A 22,425-nucleotide genomic window follows, 5' to 3' on the forward strand; every position below is an offset into this window, starting at 1 on the left:
GCTGACAAACTGGTGAGAAGTGAGGGGAGGCCACTGAGATGATGGGGCTGGAGCTTTTACCCTGCAAGGAGAGGCTGTGGGACAAGGGCTGGCCCAGCGGTGAAGCCAGGGCTCAGGGAGGTTGGTCCATCTCCAGCCTGTGGGGAGGTTCATGCCCCAGCTGGGTGAAACCCTGATAAAATCTGATCTCACTGGTGTCCCTGCTTTAAGCAGACAGTTGGACATTCCTGAGGTCCCTTCCAACCTGAATTTCCTAAGATCCCATCATCTTAACAGGTTGTCTGCAGCTTCCATGTTCTGAGAAATGCCCCGTCCCATGGTTAGGATTTTAACTACCATGTTAAATGCAAAAGCCCCAGTCATGATGTTGTCTGAAAAGCAGATTCGTCACCTTGTGTGCAACGGGCCAACAATCACTCACACCCGAGAGACATTACTTACTTCATATTTGCGCAAAGGAGGGTGCTAGGTGGTAATTCCACAAAGCTAGCATACCCTACAGTTAAACAAGCAAGCAATTTATACACTTTTAGATTCACCCACTTAGTTTCCAAAGTCCTTCCCCAAAATCATTATTGGTAGTTGCTTATCTGCCACCATCTCTATTGGGCTAAGGTTTTCTCTGCTCCGAATTTGACGTACAGTGTTCTTGTATTCTACAGCGCATGCTCAAGGACTGTGTGTGTGGGGATAAGACTTTCAGGTCTTAAATTGGGTCGGAGGTTGCAATCTCCCCCTGCCACTTTTACCTTTCCCCCAGTTCATACTTCTTTGGCAGCCATCCAGCCTTTGGTGCCTTTTGGGGCAGGATGTTTCCTTTTTATCAGCCTTTAGTTCCTTCTTCAAGGGTCTAATCTCTGGTAAAGCCTGCATCATTTATACAAAGTAACCAGGCCTAGATAGTGAAACTATTGAGTAATGGTCTTCCTTGAAGGACAGCGCATCATGTTTTACCCTAAATCGTGCAGTACCACTGCAGCCTAGGCATTAACTCAAACATATGACTACAATGAGACTGCACTCTTTCCCACAGGAGCAAAAGTACCCAGTCCTGCAAGTAAGAGTTGCCTACTTTTTCACCATTCTTCTGTATGTCCTCTGTTTTCATCTTCAGTTTCAATGACCAACACAGCAGTTAAAAAATATCTGAGAAGAAAGTCAGGTATCCATGTTCAGCTTGGAATTGGCAAAAGACACGGTTGATGCTTTGATCGAAAGGAGCACAGGCACAGGTCAGCCAAAGCAAACAGCAGTGCTAAAGGCATCATCCTACATCTGAGGGGGCCAGGCATAATAACTTCAAGGCTGGTGCAGCAGACTGAGCTGCTTTATTTCAGGAAAAGATAGACTGCCTGCTGAGTATTTACAAAACTGGGCTATCATTGCAACCACAGCTGGGGCAGATTTTGACAATGGGCTTACACTGCAGATGTGCTGTGCACAACTGTTCCTCAGGAGGTATGAGCCTTAGACCACTCTGGAGATCCTGGTACTTGGAGCAGGATGGGAGTCTACTCAGCAGAAGCACCATGGGATGAGATTGTCTCTACTGATTAACATGGGCACAGCCACTACATTTATAAAGGGGATTTCAACTCCATTCTGTCCATTATGTACTTTCTCAGCCCCTTCCCCATTTCTCGTTCAAGCTTCTGGTTAGTGTGATGTATAAATAAGAATAAACCATGAAAGAGTTTGTTATGGACTGATAACCACTGCTACCTATTGAAAGAAGGGCATTGCTGCCTTGAACCTGAAAGCTATAAACTGCAAAGCCAGACCACTGAGCAGCTCTTCAGACCACAACCTCTGTTTGAACTGCCTGAATCTGAAATGATGGATTTGTGCATATGCAGAAAATGGAAATCTTTTGGGAGCTTTGGTAACATTTCCTTAGGGGATTATTTATATGTCCTTGTGAGAACTATTTATTTAAATCTGACTAGTTAATCTCAGCTTTTATTCAGTCATCAGTGTCATGGGGACACACACTGCTGGTCAAACAAAATGCCTTTATGTCCACTCTGCATCTATGTTTGTTTATTATGTTAGCAGCTGTAACTATTTTTTGTTTTGGCTGTTAAACAAATAAAAGTAGAACCTGGTTATGTGCCTTTGGCCCCTGAACAAACCAGAAGGATAAAACAGATGGAAAGCCCATCGCACATCTGCAGCCACAGCACTGTGCCTCTGAGGGCAGCAGCATAAAACAGACTTAGTGCAGTCTCTGAATGCATGATCTGAAATTATGCTGCCCTTTTCATCCTTACAAGCCTTATCTGCTTTCATCTAGCCTCTTAGTGCTTCAGTAAACAGCAAACTTAGAAAAAAATAGTGAAATATGTTTTCTTCCAGCACATAGAAGTCATTTATTTAATAAAGCTTTAGGAAAACACATATTGCCTACGAACAAAAGCTAAGATGAATAAATACACCACACACATAGGCAGTACTGAGCTGCCATGGTTATTTTACAGTTCATGAATCTATTTCTTCACCACAGGACCAGTAGCAATGAAAGCTCCCCTAGTCTGCCCTTGACTGTAGCCTCTCAAGTGCTGACAGTATATGGCATCCATAATCATGGAGGCTGAGGCCAAAAAACCCTTCCTACACCATGCTTCCTTCAGGGAGTAATACATGCTATTAAAAGCCTAGAATTACAGAGTCTCTGTATCCTGATACCATGTTTTGGAAGCATTCAGATCTCTGTTACTGTTCCCTTCATAAAAATTAAAGCAAATAAAAAATGTGTGAGTTTTGATAGAAATGTTTAAATTTGGAAACCTGTAGAAAGCAAGCAGTAATAATAGCTGGGACACCTAACTACAGTTTTAGTGTTGCACAAACAGAAAAAAACCCTAAATCATAACTGACCCTTAACAGGAATCAGTCTGCTTCCAAACCTGCTGGTGCATGGAAAGAATATATTTTTATCTGTATTTTACTTCATCCATAAACTAAGAGACCTTTCTCATCTGACCTATGAGATACCCATAAATACATTTAGGCTAGACAAATCCTTTCCATTACAGAAAAGAGAGTCTGGAACAGCTACCACCTCACAAGAGCCAGGACAGAAATCCCGGCTAGCTTTAAGATGCAAATTGATATTGCATTGATTTATGGGACTTTGTGAGGTGTTATCAGATGGCTGATCTCAGTGGCTGAGGAGGTCCTTCCTGCTGCTATATTACCATAAATATAATAAATCTTTAAATGATTACAGAATTTAGCCTGGGATGATGTTAACTGTAGATATATTAGGAAGAAGCTTACTGTTTCCAGTTTAAAATAAGTACAAAGCTACCCTAGGATGTAACAGACAATGGCAAGTATCTGTCTTTAAGCACTTAACTGCAATTTTTCATTGACTGTGCAGTATGACAAGGTTCCTAACTTTATGAGTTAATCCCTCTGTCTGTTCCTTAATAATGACATGAATTGTGCTACTTCAAACACAGTGCAATAATTGAAATGTGCCTTGGTGGGAGCAGTGATTGAAAGGGTCATAACTTTCATGTATCGAGTCCTACTGGCTTAACCAGTTACCAACATATGCCTAAGCCAGCCTTGCAAACACACAGCAGAGTCAGCTCAGCTTTTCAAAGTAATTCAGCAGGTGAACAGCTCAAAAACAGTGGTGTAGGAGAGGTTGGTTCGTATGGGCTCTGATGCAAGGAGAGAAGCCCTTCATTTGGTGAAATATCAATGTTCACCCCTATTTTGTGCCTTCTTTGCAGCAAGAGTCCTGGAGCTCTTCTGCCTGCAGTCCTCAGTACAGCTGACACTAATGAAAAGAGCAGGTTCTGGAGCTGTCTCTCTTGAAGTCATGATCTTTGATTGAAGCAATCAATACTATTAAAAATGGGAAGGAGAGAAGACTAAGCCATTGGGATTAACTAGTCATGGCTCCATTGAAATGGTGACTGCCTGAGCACCAGCGAACACTGCACTGAGATGATTTCATGCCAGTACCAAATGCTTTTATTGCCTTATAGCATCTCTCCTCGATTGTATTTGTTGCTGCAGGAGAAAGATTCTCAGTAAAACTCTTAATCTGAGGAATTTACATTGTGCAGAAATAAACAAGGAGTTCTACTGAAGTAAACACAAATGGAGCTATATAATGTTTACTTCTGCTGTGAAATGCTTACTCTTATTAGAGGTTAGATGGTTGGAAAGTATGAAGCAATGCTAACTTCTTGTAACTCCCAAGACTACACAGAAGATCACCTGACTCTTTTTTTTATTCAACAGAAAGGTTCTTTTACTTTTTGCTGCTTTTTATACTTTTGTATGCAGGCAGTGTTATGTAGGCTGATGAAATACTTGCATAATGTATGAACGCTTAGGGTTCATATTATGCAGAATGTCTCTTTTGCTACTTTCTACTGAGTTTCCCTGGATACAATGAATGATCATTCTATGGAATAGTCAATATGTGCCATCCTAGTAGCAGCACTAGCCACTCTCATTTCCATATAGTTACAGACAGTAAAAGGCAAAGTGCTTTCCCATTATTTCTTTATATTGAATAAAAGCTGCAACATCATGATTCAATAAAACACATTGGTTTGTTAAGGAAGACAAAGATCCAAAAGGAAAGAACTAAAATGATATTTTAGATTCTTGAATATATGTGCATCCTTTAGTGTTCGGTGAGTCTTCAGGATGATTGATTGGAAATACAAGGCCTCGTTTTCAACTGGTGGGAGTCAGCTCAGCTCCATTAAGCACCGATCTATGAGGCAAGGTGGCCTGTGAGTGTCAGTCTAGTATATATGCAACACTGAGGGTCGTTGGAAGGAAAATTCAGTATAGCCATGAAAATTATCTCTTTTTATGAACTGATATAAGAGAAGGACTAACATTCCCCATTATTAAGAACTGAAATTAAAATTTAATCATACCTCCCAAATAGCTAGCTAAATAAAAAACACACCAAAAATTATGTTAGTGTGAAGTAGAAGAATGGTATGGAAACACACATGACATACTCAGTAATTCTAGCGAGATTTCCTAATGCAGAAAGCAGTCCCTAATCTCTCAAGCACTGTCTTTCAAATATAAAATCAGTCAGTTGCTCAAATATCTACCTATGCATCTGTCATGGTTTAACCCCAGCCAGCAACTAAGCACCATGCAGCTGCTCACTCACTTCCCCCCCACCCAGTGGGATGGGGGAGAGAATCGGAAAAAAAGTAAAACTTGTGGGTTAAGATAAGAACAGCTTAGTAGAACAGAAAGGAAGAAGCTAATAATGATAGTAATAACAGCAATAAAATGACAATAATAATAATAAAAGGATTGGAATATACAAAACAAGTGATGCACAATGCAGTTGCTCACCAGCTGCTGACCAATGCCCAGTTTGTTCCCAAGCAGCGATCCCTCCCTGCCCAACTCCCCCCAGTTTATATACTGGCCATGACGTCACATGGTATGGAATATCCCTTTGGCCAGTTTGGGTCAGCTGTCCTGGCTGTGTCCCATACCAACTTCTTGTGCCCCTCCAGCCTTCTTGCTGGCTGGGCATGAGAAGCTGAAAAATCCTTCACTTAGTCTAAACACTACTTAGCAACAACTGAACACATCCATGTTTTATCAACATCCATGTTCTTCTCATACTGAACCCAAAGCAGAACGCCATACAAGCTACTAGGAAGCAAATTAACTCCATCCCAGCCGAAACTAGGACAGCATCTGTAGAAGTGAGATGGAACTTCGAGTGGGAAATGAAGCATTTAGCTTGGATGTGAAAGAAGTGAAGAGCTTTTTCTCTTCTCCCTTCCCTTCTTGCCCTCAAGTTACTGAAAACCCAGATTCTTAATCTAAATTTCATCCAACCACAGAGTGTTGTAATTAAGGCCTGGAAATGGCTTAGGGAACAGGCATGTGATCTGAAGCCAGATTTTGACATGGAAGAAGCTGCTGTAGCTTTTGAGTCCAAGGGAACAGTGATTATGAAAGAACAACTTATTAGCTGAAAGAACTAGCTGAAAGAACAACTAATTGCGGAGGCCACTCCATCATAAGGGGCAGGGTGACCTCAGTTTTGTCTCCCTACACAGTCCTTGAACTCACTTGCTGAGGTAAAACTAAACTTTCAAGTTTTTACGTAGAAACCTCATAAGTCCTTTAACAAAATACTTTAGTGACAGGAGTCACAGGGCTAGTATAGTAAGCTGTTTCACATCCTCCACACTGAAACCACCTCTCTGTAACTTTTTATACTTCAGTTGGCAGTCTGTTAAGCAGAAAGCTATTAAAACTCTCTCTTTTTTGGAGGCGAAAGCAAGCACTCAGTGGAGATTGGGCAGGGACAAGAAAAAGAATTGTTGCTAAGTGAAAACTATAATTTCAGAAGTTTAAATCAGAAAATAGGGAAAAAAACAGGCCCAAAAGCACTAATTAGACTTGCATGTGCAAGCTTGGCTACACCCCCTGTGAAACTGTATATTTTGTTAGCAGACACACTTTCACTGTGAAAGTATATAATGTGTTATCACTCTTAAAAAACCTCAAGACTGTATTTAATCTGGTGCATCTGAGCATGATTTAAAGGAATGAGTTATGAAAAGAGTGGGTGGCTGCATGTGGGAAGTGAATGAAAGTATTCATTGGTGAGGAGTTAACGAATACTGGTGGGTGTTGCTATTTTTGTTTAAGGCATGTGAACTGAGGTTGCTGTTAGTGTTAACATAATCTTCAGCTAATCAGTTGCTTAATCTTTAACCATTACAGGTTATTAGAAAAGGTATCTATCTGCTCAATCTCAAAACTAGTTCAATTAAGTTGCCTAGAAAGTGAAGTACAAGGTGGCTTTTCTGGTTAACTTCTTCACTGTACAAGGTTGTTTCACAATATAAACATTCCTTATGAATCTTCTCTCTGGAGAAATAAATGGGTCCCTATTAGTAATAAAAGAAAGGTTTAATACACACAAAATCGTGTATTTCTACTCTATTTTACTGCCAAAAGTACAGACAAATGTAACACCCAGTTTTGTTTTGTGATTAAAAACATCCTCAACTGACCACTTCTTTTGTAGTTTGCCTGTGGCAATGTAGCCTGGCTTTTTCGGTTCCAACTTCACTGTTCAGCTGTGCAGTCAATGATGCAAATTAGGCTCCCCGTGCAGGTCAACCTTCATTAAAAGTGAATACATTTTAAAAAATCAATTTTGCAGTTACATAGCTAAGGTAAAATCAGGAGGTATAACAGTAATCATTTCAAAATCATTACTCATTATTTCAGATCAGCCAGCTCCAGCATGCTTCAAGATTCCCAAATGTACATAGGACCTAACTTCCGCAACAATAAAGCATACTTTGAGGTCAGAGTCTGGGGAGGACCACCACTTGTATGGAGTGATCAACAGGGGTAGCTGAGAGGCTCATGAAACTATTTTACATTTCTGCATGATTCCTCTGGTGTGACACACCAGATCTGGCATTACTGGAGCATAGTAATTCCTGTTTAAAGTGCTCTAGGGTTTGCTAGCACATGGCTCTGGAATAGTCCAAACACAGCTAACTTCTTTAGTCTCTCAGTGTCCCCTGGCACACTGGCTATGCTGTGCAAATGCCTCTGAAACATACTATGTGTTGCCTAGAAAACCAGAATTTACCACACATCTCTTGATCCCAGACCACTAACTAGTTATCAGTAGCTACTTGGGATTCTCCCTGGATATTGGCAATCCACTTCCACATGGTGAAGACGGTTCTCCTTCTCGTGAACCATTGCTGCAATACCGGAGTCCAGTTACATTATAGCTTTGAAATCTCTCTGACTTTATCCTGGAATCCATCTACCAGAGTCTCCACTGAAGAATGATACACATACATGACCTGTGATGTCATGTATGTGCCCTTGGGAGGCTTCTTGGGAGGCATATAGTTGCTGCAAAACAGCTATGAGCTCTTTGTCTCACTCTCGCTTTTTAGCAGCTGATGTTTTACCTAAATATCTCGAAAAAAACAGTTAAAAAGCAAAAAGTAGAGTGAAGTATTTTCTCTAACATCCATTTTAAGAACAAAACTAGAAATTAGTGCTGATACTGTGGGAGTTACAGAACTTCTCCTGGGAATGTATGGGAGTTTCTTTTCTTCTCCCTCAGCCCAGCAGGTCTTTCTGCTGGTGTCTGCCTTGGGAGCTGCAGGGTAGGGACACATCAAAACTACTGTGGCTGTAGAGTCAAAGAGTAGAAGTCCTCATTTTCAAATAAGACAGCCGGAGCAGAAACAGTACTTTTGGCTGGTACTTGCCTGTATTCCAGACATTCATTTCTCTTGCACTGACAAGGCGGTACGACAAAGCTGCTCTTCCCCCAGACGATGAAGGACTCACTGAGAATCCGTTGCAGGTGCCTTGGCTGTTTTCTGTAGCTCTTGACTGTGTGGAGAACTGAGAAACAGGAGCCCATTTGATTTGCATAAACTAACTGCCTCTTAAAAAGGCTTAGATTTTTTTCTCTTTGTTGTAGCTAATCCAAAAAACTACAAAAATACAGCAGTTTAACACTTAAAGTGAATGAGTGTGACTTACCAGGGACCAAGATTCTCAAAGGAGACAAGCCACTTTGCCTGCTCTGTCTTTCTGTCACAGTGTACTATTTAAAGCCTTGTACTTGCATATCAAAAGGGCCTATGAGTCATGACAGTACTTCTGAATCACAAAAACAATCTTGCTTGTGCCATGGATGAAAAAATAGCTTAGCTGTGAATGCTAGCTGGCAGCAGATAATTAGATGCATGTGTGTATGCAAGTAGGTGTCCAAAACTCAACTTTACACTCCCAAGCAGAAGCCTGCTACTTGCTAGTTGCAACTGGCATGAGGGACAGTTGTAAATGTTGATAACACCTGGTCTAAACACAGGTGGCACGGCCTGAATGCTCCAATTGATGAAGGGACATGAGACCACTTAAGAGGCTGATTACACATCCTGCTTCTGCACACAGACTATTCAGGTTGGGAAAGCCAGGGCCTGGAAAAGAGCAGGTGAAGATCCTGACTGAAGGAAACATCCTGGAATTGGGGGAAGATCCTGGAGATCAGAGAGCTGAGTGGAGGTGAGTGCCGGGGGATGCCCAGCATCCTTAGCCAGTGACACCTAAGGAGGTAACTGCCAGCAGCAGCACAGCAGGAGCCTACATGACTTTCTGCCCAACCGTACTGGATCGGCAGTGACCTCCCTGCTGGGGACCGAGGTTGACAGCTTGGGAGCCTAATGCTGGGGGAAGTGAGGGAGTGAGTGCGTGAAGAAGTCTTAATCTCATTCGCTCTTAAACAAACCCCAGTACCCAGATCCTTGATGGGTTGCCATTCAATCTGCCTCATCTGTGACAGCTTGACAGGTTGCTTCATATGTTTTTTAACTGATTCTGAAAGCATTTCAGAGCTGACATTTACTAATGTGTGCCAGCTGATGCACGCAGATGCTTTGGAGTGGAGATCCCACTGCTCTTTTCCACAAGCATTGAAAGAAGTGTTGAAAAAAAAAAGCACACAAAGCAATTACCCCAGTGGTTTTGATTGCTTTTTTTCCTTTTTGAAAACAAGAATTTTCTGCTATAGTGAAGTGATAAAATAAAAAAAATTAAAAAAAAAAAAGGCAATTCAGTTTTCAAAATATTGAAAATTCAGAAAAAAATTCACACTGAATGTTTAGCAAATCTATTTTATCAGATAAAACACAAGACAGGATACCATACACAGTCTGCTGTTGACCACCCCACCAACTCATATGAGAAAGCAGACAGATCTCTAGGCATACTATAAATGTGGAAGTACATTACGGTGTGTCTACTAGAACTGTGCAGACACCACTGCTTGGCTCTACACTATGTTTACCAGCCATTTGGAAGAAAATACAAAATTGTCATTGGTAAAATTTGCAAAAGACATGGAGGTAGGGAGAGTAGTAAATAATAGAGAATCCAGTTCCAGGATCTGGACAGCTTAACTGCCTTGTCTCAAACAAATAGTACATATTTCAACAAAAAAGAATATAAGGTGTATGCTTAGGAATAAAGAATGTAGGGTGTATTTATCCGGCAGCTAACTGTGCCATAGGATTGACTGTGATCGATAATCAAGCAAATATGACTTCTCAGTGCAGCAGCACAAGCAAAATGGCAAATATGCTGGTTTCAGATGTATAAATAGGGATATTACATAACCTCTGCATTTGGCATTAGTGTGATTGCTTCTGGCATATCACGTCCAGTTCTCAATGTCCATGAAAGACAATAAAATTAGACAGGATCCAGAAAAGAGCCATAAGGAACATTTAAGGCTGGGAAAACAAGCTATACATTGTAAGACAAAAAGCACAACCTATTTAGCTTGTCAAAGGGAGAGTGAAGGGTTCTGCTTGATCTCAATGAAAGTGCAGCTTTCATAAGGGGTTTTTCAACTCAATATAAAAATATTGTGTCTGGAAATCCAAGGTAAACAAATTCAAATTATAAATAAGGTGCCTTTCTTCCTTTTTTCCAGGAAAGATCATTATCAATAAAAATAATTTGGCATATCTTATTAAAGGCCATAATGAATTCTCCATTACTGGCAAATTATGTATCAACAACTTCCTAGAGATATACTCAAATATGCATAACCTCAGGCATTGCCAATGGTGCATATTACATAGATGATCAGACTACAGGATCACAGTTGTGCCTTCTTTATATAAATTTAGCTGTGTGTATGGTTGAAGGGAACAGCCATGGAACACAACCCAGTTTAACAACCTCAAGTATAGTGTTTAAGCTTAAAACTGAAACAAAAAGGAAATCTCTAACTATCACTAATGTGAAAAATTGAAAAGCACATTAACAAAAAATAGGGAATTCTACTCAAAGTTTTAAGGAAGTCTGAAGAAAATATTGTACAAACCACAGCAATCCTCGACTGCTGCAAGACAACAAATACATCTGAAAACAAACCTGAATCTGATAGTATTCATAAGCAGCAGAAAGACTGCAGCATAAATAGGAGTCATATAAAAAACAGAATGGAAAAAGAGCTGTTAGTTACGATGCTAGTCAATAAATTAAGATGAAGAAATAAGGAATGACAAGCATGATGAAACAATGTTGTTGGACAACACTTGCCTAAAAAGGAGAACTGATCCAATGCCTCTTACCATTAATACATGGCCTCTACATGTCTCCATGTCAGGGTTTTCTGCTTTGTGGCAGTATGCTGTCTGTGTATGTGTTCATAATGCTCCAGTCAGTACAGTTTCTGCACAGCTTTTGCAGGTGCATTTCCAGCAGAACAAGTTTGCCTTGGCATTGGTTTTGGGAGAAGCCCTATGATGCTTTTGTGAATTCTGTCAGGATTCCCTTCTGGAGGTGTCAATAACGGCATGGGGTGTGTGACTGTGTTTCCCAGATGTCAACTTCAGATTCAAGAGAAATAGCACACTATAAAATCGTGAACACTGTTATTAACTTTGGGAAAAAAAATAGACTGGTATCTTCAGAAGCAGGCGGATACTTAGAATCACAGAATGGTCTGGGTTTTTTGGACCTTTAAAGCTCATCTAGTCCAACCCCTCTGCCATGGGCAGGGACATCTTCCACTAGATCAGGTTGCTCAAAGCCCCGTCCAACCTGACCTTGAACACTTCCAGGGATGGGACATCAACAACTTCTCTGGTCAACCTGTCCCAGTGTCTTATCACCCTTCCAGTAAATAATTTCTTTCTTATGTCCAGTCTCAATCCACCCTCTTTCAGTTTAACTGTTACCCCTTGTCCTGTCACTAAAGACCCTGGTAAAAGTCTTTCTCGAAGAAATAATTATATAAGGTATGTATAAGAAAGAATATATATTGAAAGGCCACAATAAAGTCTCCCTTGGAGCCTTTTCTTCTCCAGGCTGAACAACCCCAACTCTCTCAGTCTTTCTTCATGGGAGAGGTGTTCCAGCCCTCTGATCATTTTCATGGCCCTCCTCTGGACCCGCTCAAGCAGGTCAATGTCTTTCTTCTACTGGGGACTCCAGAACTGGATGCAATACTCCAGGTGGGGTCTCATGAGAGCAGAGTAGAGGGGGAGAATCACTTCTCTCAACCTGCTGGCTACAATTATTTTTATGGACCCCAGCATACAATTGGCTTTCAGGGCTGCAAGTGCACATTGCTGATTCCTGTCTAATTTTTCATCTACCAGTATCTCCACATCCTTCTCTGCAGGGCTGCTCTCAATCCATTCATCACTCAGCCTCTACTGACACTGGTGATTGCCCTGACCCAGGTGCAGGACCTTGCACTTGGCTTTTTTGAACTTCATGAGGGTCATATTGGCTCACTCCTCAAACCTGTCCCTCTGGCCAGCATCCCTTCCCTCAAGCATATCCACTGCACCACTCAGCTTGGTGCCATCCGCAAACTTGCTGAGGATGCACTCAATCCCGCTGTTTATGTCATTAATAAAGATACTGAAGAGTACCGGTCCCAGTACAGACCCCTGAGGGACACCACTTGTTACACTCTATTTAGACATTGAGGCATTGACTGTAACTCTTTGGATACAGTCATCCAGCCAGTTCCTTACCCATCCAATAGTCCATCCATCAAACACGTATCTCTCTAATTTAGTGACAAGGACGTTGTGTGCGACACTGTCCTTAATGGCTTAAGGATCTCACCTTACTTACTGGTGTGATTCAAAGGCATGAGGGTTTGATTTGATGCTATCTGTTGTGGTTCTAGAATTACATACCCACATTGTGTTTACCAGCAAGAGAGCTCATGCTAGTTGCTGGTCTTTCGTACGCACCATGTGCTCACACCTAATAAGTGATTCCCAGACGAATGTGTCTATAGCTGATAAGTGAAACCAGATTTCTGTAGAAACATCTGTTGTGGTTTAACCAGACTGCCTAGTCTTTACTAACAGAAACGTGTGCATGTGGAAAGAGCAAACTACTGAAGAACCTTGCAGACACATTGCAGGTGGGGACCTCTATGTGGCTTCCTGCATGCAATGTCATCATGGGTTCCCTCCAACCAAGAGGGAAACCATGCCAAGCACACAAGTGGTGCACACAGGTGGACACTGCATGACTCTAAATGTAGACACAAGACAAATCTGCCCCCCACCCCACCCCCTGCCCCCACCCCCAAAATCCTGTCAAGGAAATTTGCATGTCCAGCACAGTAAATGGCTAGCATAAACACATTTATTGGATGCCAATATGGCACACACATGTAGTACTTTGAAGTTATAAGAGCGCTTGAGAATCAGCAAGCAAGATAAAACAGTAATTTTATGAGAAAGATTTGCACTACTGAAAACCCTCTGGAAAACACAAGCGAAACATAGACAAAACCTAGGACTAAGGAAACAGATACAGGAAAGATTAAGGCCCATCAACATCTGTTCTTTTGCAGCCTTAGGAAATCATATTTTTTGACATGTCCATGTGGTCCTCACAGAGGACACTGACCAGTACTATAGGACTTCTTAGGCAGTAGGCAGCATTCCATAAAAGCCTGTTAGGAAAGGGGTGAGGTTGTGAAGTGTTTGGGAAACAATGAATATTTTGATCAACCTTTATGTGACAAAATTCCACTTTTTCCCACTCATTGTATGTATTTGCCTTTTGGCGGTGTAAGGGGGCTTTTATCAACTTCTCAGATTGAACCTGGGTAAATAATACTGACATGCACATCTACATAATAGTTATCATCGATAAGTTCCTTCCTTTCTTCCTCCCCTTCCTCCTTCCCTCCTTCCTTCTCCCTCTTTTTCTCTAAGAGGAACTATTGGGAAGTTGGAAATGTGGTATACCTCAAATAAGAGACTGCCATTTTTAGATGGCTTAGAAACACTGGTTTGGATGGAAAGAGGAAACTTTCTGTCAACAGGTCATAGAAATAAATTCCTTTTCAATTCCAGAGCTTGTAATACATAAAACTATGTATCTGTGAATAAAAAAGTTAGTTAATTCAGTTTACACACACCACTATTACTACTGGAATTCAATAAGTGTTTGAATTTTTTTTTAATTCTCACAGTATATATGTATGTTTTAATATCTTCTGGAATAAAGTGATGAAATAATAATACTGTGATATTAGTTTTATATTTCTAATAGACTTCCTCCAACCTGATCACAAAACCTTTCATGATGATTTTACTACCTGACTGAACACTAGCACACATGAAGAAGTCCTTCGTACAGTTTAGAAATGCAACCCTTGGTTAACACATTGCAATTATTAAGCTTTTTTTACAGGAGTAGGTTTGGATGCATGCATTATTAATTATGTTTGTAAGTTAGGTTACTCATCATGGTTCAGAGTTCACAAATCACTGGAGAAGAAAATTAATTCCAGCATAAGTGGAAGCACATTGGACAACTGAGCTCATCAGGATTATCAGTCACCACTGCCAGGCAAGGCTAGAGAAGGAAAAAGCAGTCACTTGCTCCTCTTTAAAGCAGGAATAGTGTTCATGTGTGGACAGCATTACAGAGGAAATCAATAGTAACTTCAATTCCTTGTGACTACTTTTGCCTACACATCTTAATGGTTTTATCTTCTGCTAGTAATGCAAAGTTAGATAAATGTCTAGTCACTGACAATATTTTGAAGTATATTATTTGGTTCTACGGATTTTGAGCATGAAAATGAGACTAGCAAGCCAGTTTTTTAAAACGGTTAAGTAGAGTGGTTTATGATGATGCCATGACTAGAAATCAGCTGATCTCATTCTATTACGTGTTGCATTCACCATGTAATGTAATTTCACAGATAAAGTTTTCTCAGTGAAAGGGCTCAGGCAACTACACCAAGTCCTGGTCCAATTGTTCCCCATAAACCTCTGTTAACAACAGCAGACACTCAAGTTCTGTTCTATTCTCTCCAAGCACGATCAGAGTTGAAGTCTAGCACGCGTATTGATTCATCCTCTGTGTCTTGTGGAAACTGAAAACAAGTTTGCCAACAAAATCTTTTGGCATGTTTCACCCATTCATGCTTGCACTTCTAGTGAGAGATGAGTTTTTCTGATACTTGTGTAGTATTACCTGGATCTTCTTAAGAACTTCTCTGGCTTAGTTACTACAATTCCTGTTAGGGACAAGCCTTGGCAGGAAAACAGAAAATCTTTATCAGTGTTAAAACTAACATCAGCCAATCTGTTCTTCAGGTAATTACATACCAGTGAACAAGAACGTATTATCTTTAAATTTTAACGATAGGATATTTTATGACAGTACCGTGCCAGTACTGGCCCCTTTTGGAGGTGGAAAGCGTCAGAAGGTAACTCCACCTTCCCTTGGAGGTGTCTGAGCCTTGTCTCCCCAAGCCTTTGTAGACTTGGGAATCAAAGGCTGAACGCTCTGTCTGGGACCTGCAGAGTGAATGCCCATGATGGTAAATTAAATGGAGCTTGTATGTATGGTCACTACTTCTTAGTCTTTTTGGATGGGGTAATTTTCAGATTTAGATGGACTTGGAAAAATAAAGTATTGTAAACAGATGTTGATGATATAAATGCCTCAGGGAAAATGCGGTTCTTGAAGTAGCCTGTGCTGCATTAACCCTAGCTCTCAACTTAATTTCACACTTGAGAGTAGATATTATCATACTTCACTTTCTTTTCTGAATAATACCAAGTATTTGCTGCATACTCAGGCCTTTCTTTCACAGACAAAAATCACTCAATAGCGGATAAATATTTTTTCTCTCCATTGACGTAGTTGCTATGTTACAAATTATATACAAGGTACATTTTGACCATAAAATGCAATAAGAACATTCATTTCTATATCAGAAAAATAATTACTGTACTCTGATGCTCAGGCTCCACAGGGACTTACCTCAGCAGAGTCCTGACAATAGGAGCTTCTGTTTGGTGGCATGTACCCCATCAACTATTTTTTGAAAGCACGGGGGAGAAACAAGTTCCTTTTTCTTGTATTTCTCAGATGTCGCAGGATCAGCTTAGGTGCTCTGAAACTTTGAAACAAGGCATTGAATACTTTCTTTGTATAGTGTACCACGTGAAAAAAGATCAGAAAGTGACAGCATTAATGAGAATGAAGACACTCCAATCCTGCTAAAATCTGTCCCTGTGCTCCTAGAAGTACACTGACTGATATTCTTCTAGTCCTGAAGTTGTTTGGCTTCAGGACTCAGCCTAAAGACTAATTTCTGTAATTGACTGGGAGACAATGATTTACAAGACAAAGAGAGTCTGAAAAGCTACTGAACGTGAGACAGACTTTTTTTTTGTAACAGCAGTAGATCAAAGTACAGTGATTATGTACTTTAATGTAAATGTGTTAATACAGGTATGATGATTTCAAGGAGTTTCTAGAGCTATGATTTATTTTAAAATGCTATTCAAACAAAACATTACGTAATTTGTAAGAAGCTAAATCTCTATCTCCAGACCCTCAATTGGCAAAAAAGAGAAAGTTAGTTCATTCACTCTTTAAGTTAATTAGTATGTAACAGTCACAACAGAGCATTAAATTTCTATCCAAGGAGGTAAAGTGCCTAGCCCAGCATATCCCAGCAAAATTAAATGTACATCAGTGCAATCCTCTTATAATATCTTGGAAGAAGGACTCCATTTTTCATAGCTGGCCAAGGTCTCATCTTGAGCCATGACAATATCTAGAGCATGCATGTGTAACTGGTGCAAACTGATAACCAAAAAAATGTCTGGGAGGAGGGAAGGGTGTTAACCATTCTTCCACCAGCCCTCTTCACGGGCTCCCATGCTCTCCCACATGACAGCTGGAAAAAGCAGAAGAGACCTCTAGTTCTTTTAACAGTGAAATTATACAACTTCAGAGTGTTTGGAACCCACTTATGGCAATAAATTTATCATTAACAGTGTTTGTTATTGAGATTTCTCCCTTAAAGTGCTAAAGGAAGAAACTGTCAGAAGGAAGAAACTGTGGTTTTGATTTTCTTCTCATGCATAAATACTGGCTGGATTAAATCTCACTAAAATCACTGGACTAAGTATCACCCTTTATGTAAGGTACCTGGAGGAAACCCCTGAGATTTTTAATGGCAAACCAGGGCTGAAGCAGTCTAAGATTCTCAGGAGCAGCTCACATCCCCATCAAATGCAACAAAAAGGTTTCTCAGGAACAGTGAGCTCTGCTGAATATTACTTTGGACAGTAGTGTACGTGTGTCTGTGTAGCAGCCAGCACAAGAGCTCAGGATTTGAAGCCAGAATCTGTGTGTAGTCTGATTTAAGTGAAGCACACAGGTACTGAGGGCAACATGCTGGAGAGGACAGCATACAGTGGGACTGAGCTACCTTGGTGTCGTGGTTTAAGCCCAGCCAGTAACAAAACACCACAAGGCTGCTTCCTTAGTCCTTCTCCCGGGTGAGATAGAGAGCAGAAAATACAAAGAAAAGCTCGTGGGTCGACACAAGGACTGGGAGGGATCACTCACCACTTACGGTCATGGGCAAAAAAACCAGACTCAACTTGGGGAAAAAACAAAATCAATTTAATTTACAAGCAATCAAATAAAACCAAGGATATTGAGAAGTGAAACCAAACCTTAGAACACCTTCCCCCCACCCCTCCCTCCTTCCTGGCACAAGTCCACTCCCGGTTCTCTCTATCTCCTCCCCCCGGCAGCGCAGGGGGAAAGGGAATGGGGGTTGGGGTCAGTTCATCACATGTTATCTCTGCCACTTCCTCTTCAGGGGCGGGACTCATCACGCTCTTCCCCTGCTCCACCGTGGGGTGCCTCCAACAGGAGACAGTTCTCCACAAACTTTTCCAACATTGAGTCCTTCCCATGGGCTGCAGTTCTTCACAAACTTCTCCAGTGTGGGTCCCTTCCGTGGGCTGCAGTCCTTCAGGCACAGACTGCTCCAGCTCAGGCTTTCCCACGGAGTCACGGCCAGGGGCATCCCCCTGCTCTGGCATGGGGTCCTCCCCGGGCTGCAGGTGGGCACCTGCTCCCCCGCTCCCCTCCATGGGCCGGGGGCGGACAGCCTGCCGTCCCACCACGGGCTGCAGGGGCAGCCCCTCTGCTGGCGCTCCTCCTCCCCTCCTTCCTCACTGACCTCGGTGTCTGCAGAGGGGTTCCTCTCACATTCCGATCCCCCTACTCACTGCAGGTTCCCCTTCTCAAATCTGTTCTCCCAGAGGTGCTACCACTGTCACTGATGGGCTCCGCCTGGGCCAGCGGTGGGTCCGACTTGGAGCAGGGAACCTTCTAGCAGCTTCTCACAGGAGCCACCCCTGCAGCCACTCCCCTGCTAACAAAACCCCACCACACAGACCCAAAACACTGAGAAAATCAGGCTAGCTGCTGCCACGAGGGCAGAGGCAGGTTGTACGGAGTAGTAGCTATTGCTGGGGAAAGTGCTTTCCACTCCTCTGTTCACAGGAGGAGCAAGTGAACGCACCTCTGCAGGGCTTGGTCTCCGTTCACCCCATTTCTCAGCTCTACTCCCTCTACCTTTTGTTATTCAGTGGCAGAACCAGCCCATCTCTCACTCCTTTTCCTTCATACGGCAAAAGACAATTTTCCTCGCCTGGGGTCACAGCTTGGAATACAGTTCATTTCAGCCGCAGCCTTAATAAACACAGCAGTATCACCCTGAGAAACACCTTTGTAAGAGGGCTTTTGCAAGTGCAAATTTAAAAGGCTTTTGGTGCTATTTTTTAACCTTTATGACTCTCCTGTTCAAGGAAGCAGGAAGTATTACAGTGTTGTAAGCAAACTGAATTGCATGAAGGGTTCTCATGTCAGTTTATTCTCCAAACTAGATTAACCTGCAAGACCGATTTGTGTTCTGTTTTGTTTTGTTTGCTAGCTTCTCATGTCAAAGAGATTAGAAATACAATAAAAAACTGCCACGTGTCTTAAAGAATCCATTCTACCTCATTGGGATTCTTCTCCAACTACAGGACCTCTCACAAGAAATTACCTATGTCAGCGCCTAAGAGGCACTTTCGCACGTGGCCTGACTAAGTTGATAGCAAAGTCCAAGTAAGATCATTCAGTTGGCATCAGTTAGTCCACTATTTTTTTAAACTTCCTTCACAGCAACCTAAAGCATTCCCACGCAAAGAAGGCAAGGTAAAGGCTGGTGCCGTGCCCATAGCAGACTAATATTAAATTCATTCTGTGCTTTCCCACTCTCTCTTTCTCTCCTCGCACCATTGGTCCAGAGAGCTTGTAGGAAAGATCATCGGCTATACATTTGATTAGCATCAGCACAGTGGGAAGCTCAAAGGTCTTTTAATGGTAAGCTATGAAGTGACAAATTTCGCAACCCAGCTTTGAGAATGACCGTGTCAATGCCCTTAGTGCCCAGTTCATTCATCACTTGACAACCTGATGAAGAAAGGTACCTTCAAATGGAAATTCAGGGGACGCTCGTGGTGTTATCCTTGGCGTAGTACATCATTCTGGCCCCGGGAAGTCTTACCCCAATATTCTCCCTAGCGATCCTCTGAGCACGTCTTCATGATGGACTTTGACCTAGGTTGTTGGAGCAGAAGACGGTCTTGGAAGTGCGGTCCTCTGGGTTAACAAAATTCGTTTTTCTCTGCCTTTCGTTTTCCTGAGGCTGCGTTCGCTCTTTCTGTAGACCGTCTCCGCTGAATGAGGCACTTGGCTGCTTTCTTCTGGTAGTTCTGGTACCTCGGCTGGCATCTAGTTTCTACTCCTACACCCTACTAACGTGCAGTACACAGGCCAAGGACTGAGGAGACAGCCCGAGAGATTCATCCTGGAGCACTGCGTACAACACAAGAGGTGGAACGAAGCCGTAACTGCCACCTCAAAATGAATGTTTAAAGTTTGTAGTATTTTAAAACTCGGTCTATTCTACTTCAGAATGTCCAATCCGTTTCCTAGCGCTCCAGGCACAGAGCAACAGGTTCCAAGCCGCTGGCAGCTTGTGGCAGAGCAAGCGTACAAACCCAACCTGTGCATGAAACTTCCTAAAGTGGTTACAGCCTACAGGTTGGTTGCAAAAGTGGGTTGCCAGTCACTCGCCGAGTAACGCCAGACACCTTGTCGGGTCTCTCGCCGCTTCCCGGGAAGTAACCGGGACCCCAAAGCCCACTGGGCTTCGCTCCAGGCTTCTGCGCCGCTCACCCGGCCGAGGACCCATCCCTGCAGGGGGGTCAGGCGGTGGGGGAGGCTGACGCTTTGGGGCGGGGGAGCGGGGGGGGGTGTGCACCCCGCGCTCCTCCCGCCCGCCCGCGGGCGCCTCCCGCCCTCCGGCCTGCCGCCCTCCCTCCGCCGAAACCACTCCCCGAAGGGAAAGTCACCGGGGGGTGGGGATTTGGCGAGAGCTCTGAAAAGCTCCGCCGGCACCGGGAGACACCGAGGGGCGGCAGTCCGCTGGGTGGCAGCTCCCGGCCGACTCCGCCACGGCTCAGCGATCGCCGCCAGCGGCCGCCGGCCCGCCCGCCGCCTCCGCCGCCGCCATGGGCTCCCCGCAGCGACCGCCGCTCGCCCACGTCTTCAGGGGGACCTTCGTGCACTCCAGCCGCTCCGCGCCCATGGAGATCCTCCACGAACATCTGCTGGGGGTGGACGATAGCGGGACGGTGAGCCCGGGGGGGGCCGGGGGCCCGGGGGCCCGGGGGGCGTGCGAGGGAAGGGGCGTGTTGTGGGGCGGCTGCTGTGGGCGGCCGGGGGGAGATGCCCCAGGCGCCGTCCCGCGCCGCTCCGCCGGGGCGGAGGTCTCCCGGTGTCCCGCTCTCCGCCAGCGTCCCCTTGGCGCGGGGTGAAAACGACCTTTTTCGGTCCCGAGACCCGGTCCGGGGGTGGTGAGGGGCAGGGCCGTCTCCGCCGGTCCGGAGGGGGAAAGTGGAAAATCATCGTACTCGAAGTACTCGGTGCCTGTCGGGCAGAGAAGAGAGCCGCGGGGAAGGGATTTCACGCTCGCAGGAGCCGGAGGTAACGGGGCTGGCGCGTTACGTGCTTGGCAGGAGTCTGCAAGTAGCCTAAGTCTTTTTTTGAAGCGTGCTGAATGTTTCCAAAACGGTAGCCTGGACCGGGCATTCCTTCAGACTCTCTCCGTTTTCTTTCAGTTTCACAAGCAGGTTTTTCATTCTCTAAGTATCAAAATAATGATGGTGAGTAATTGCAGTGTACCCCCTGTACTTACGCACAGCCTCCTGTGCGAGGCTTTTTTTTTTTTTCTTGTCACAAGCAAAACCAATGCATATACCCATAAAGAGTTAGGAAGGTGATGATGTTGGCCATGTTAGTGGTACAAGCCAAGTTTAAAACAAGTGTTGCCCTTGCAGAGAATGCAAGATCGATTCTGGCAGGGAAGCCCTACCATTCCGTTAACAGTATCATAGGTGAGACTCAAGTTTCACAGTGCACGGTGTGTAGGTAGACTGGTAATTTCTTAGAGACTCAATAACATGCATAGGTGCCCAATATATAATAAAAAAGGTCCTTTTCTTTCTTGCGGCTAAATAACAGGCTTCAGTGTGTCATGCTTCAGCAGCATTTGAAATTTGTGCAGAGCACACTTTGAGACCTCACAGTGTTTATTTTCTCTGTTCATACAGGTCCATGAGGGCCTGCTTCACGACAGCCCTCTTACAGCTCTTGAAAAGTCTGGTGCAAGGCATAGCAAAGTCTATGAGAAGCTGTATTTTGACGTATGGGAGGGGAATAAAAACGTACATAACCCTGTATTGGCAGGTGTCAACTAAAAACAATAGAACTGAATGAAAGAAGGGTTTGGTTTGTATAACTCAGGTGGAGGGGGCAGAAACTCATACCCCATCCTGCCCTCTCTAATGGCAATTTCTGGAAAAGAGTCCCTACTCAGCATTCTTAGGAGATCAAGACCTTTAAGTGATCTTGAAAACCAGGTACCTCAGTAAGCTATACCTAGGGATTTGTGCTCTCAGTCACTCTCCTCCCTTCTCCTAGTGAACAAGGATTCACTGGATATTGTTTTCCTTGCATAAATTGGCACACTCCCATGCAGTTGTTTTAAAAAAAATATTTTCCAGTAAACACTGTTGTCCAAAAATAAAACTTCCACCAGAGTACAGTAACAAGGACTTTCGGTTTCTTCTCTTTTTAATTCAAATTCTTGGCATTTTACTATTCCAGGGTCTGATACAATCAGTTTTGGTACCCTTTAGGCTATTAGTCACAATTTAATCTCATGCAGAACTTCCAGTGGAACCATGGAGGAGTTGGCTTTTCAGGAAGGACATGGTGGTTGGAAAATGGCTTACCTTTATTGTCCAAATTTACACCAAAACTGTTTCAGTATTACTCCCAAAGAAGTAAGTTTAACTGAAAAGGTATCATTCTTTGCCTCATGTTGCCGACTCCATAATGGAAAAACCTTGCACAGCCCCTGACAGATAGGCTTTTTTAACAGCCAGGTCTTGTTCTCCAGTGTGAGTTGCTGCGTGTCCT

General features: G+C 43.3%; 1 protein-coding gene across 2 annotated transcripts in view; it reads left to right on the top strand.

The window, feature by feature from the left end:
- Positions 1-20,339: 20,339 nt before the first annotated feature.
- Positions 20,340-22,425, top strand: part of GDA (guanine deaminase) — a 36,113-nt gene continuing 34,027 nt past the window's right edge. The window contains exon 1 of one of the 2 annotated variants that reach the window (XM_052777174.1): positions 20,340-20,576. In XM_052777174.1, coding sequence (XP_052633134.1) covers positions 20,454-20,576 — 123 coding nt within the window. In that variant the 5' untranslated portion in view covers positions 20,340-20,453. The remainder of the gene's footprint in view (positions 20,577-22,425) is intronic. The other variant, XM_052777173.1, reaches the window with a different exon arrangement.

Source organism: Harpia harpyja, chromosome Z (genome assembly GCF_026419915.1).
Source record: "Harpia harpyja isolate bHarHar1 chromosome Z, bHarHar1 primary haplotype, whole genome shotgun sequence".
Lineage (NCBI taxonomy): Eukaryota > Metazoa > Chordata > Aves > Accipitriformes > Accipitridae > Harpia > Harpia harpyja.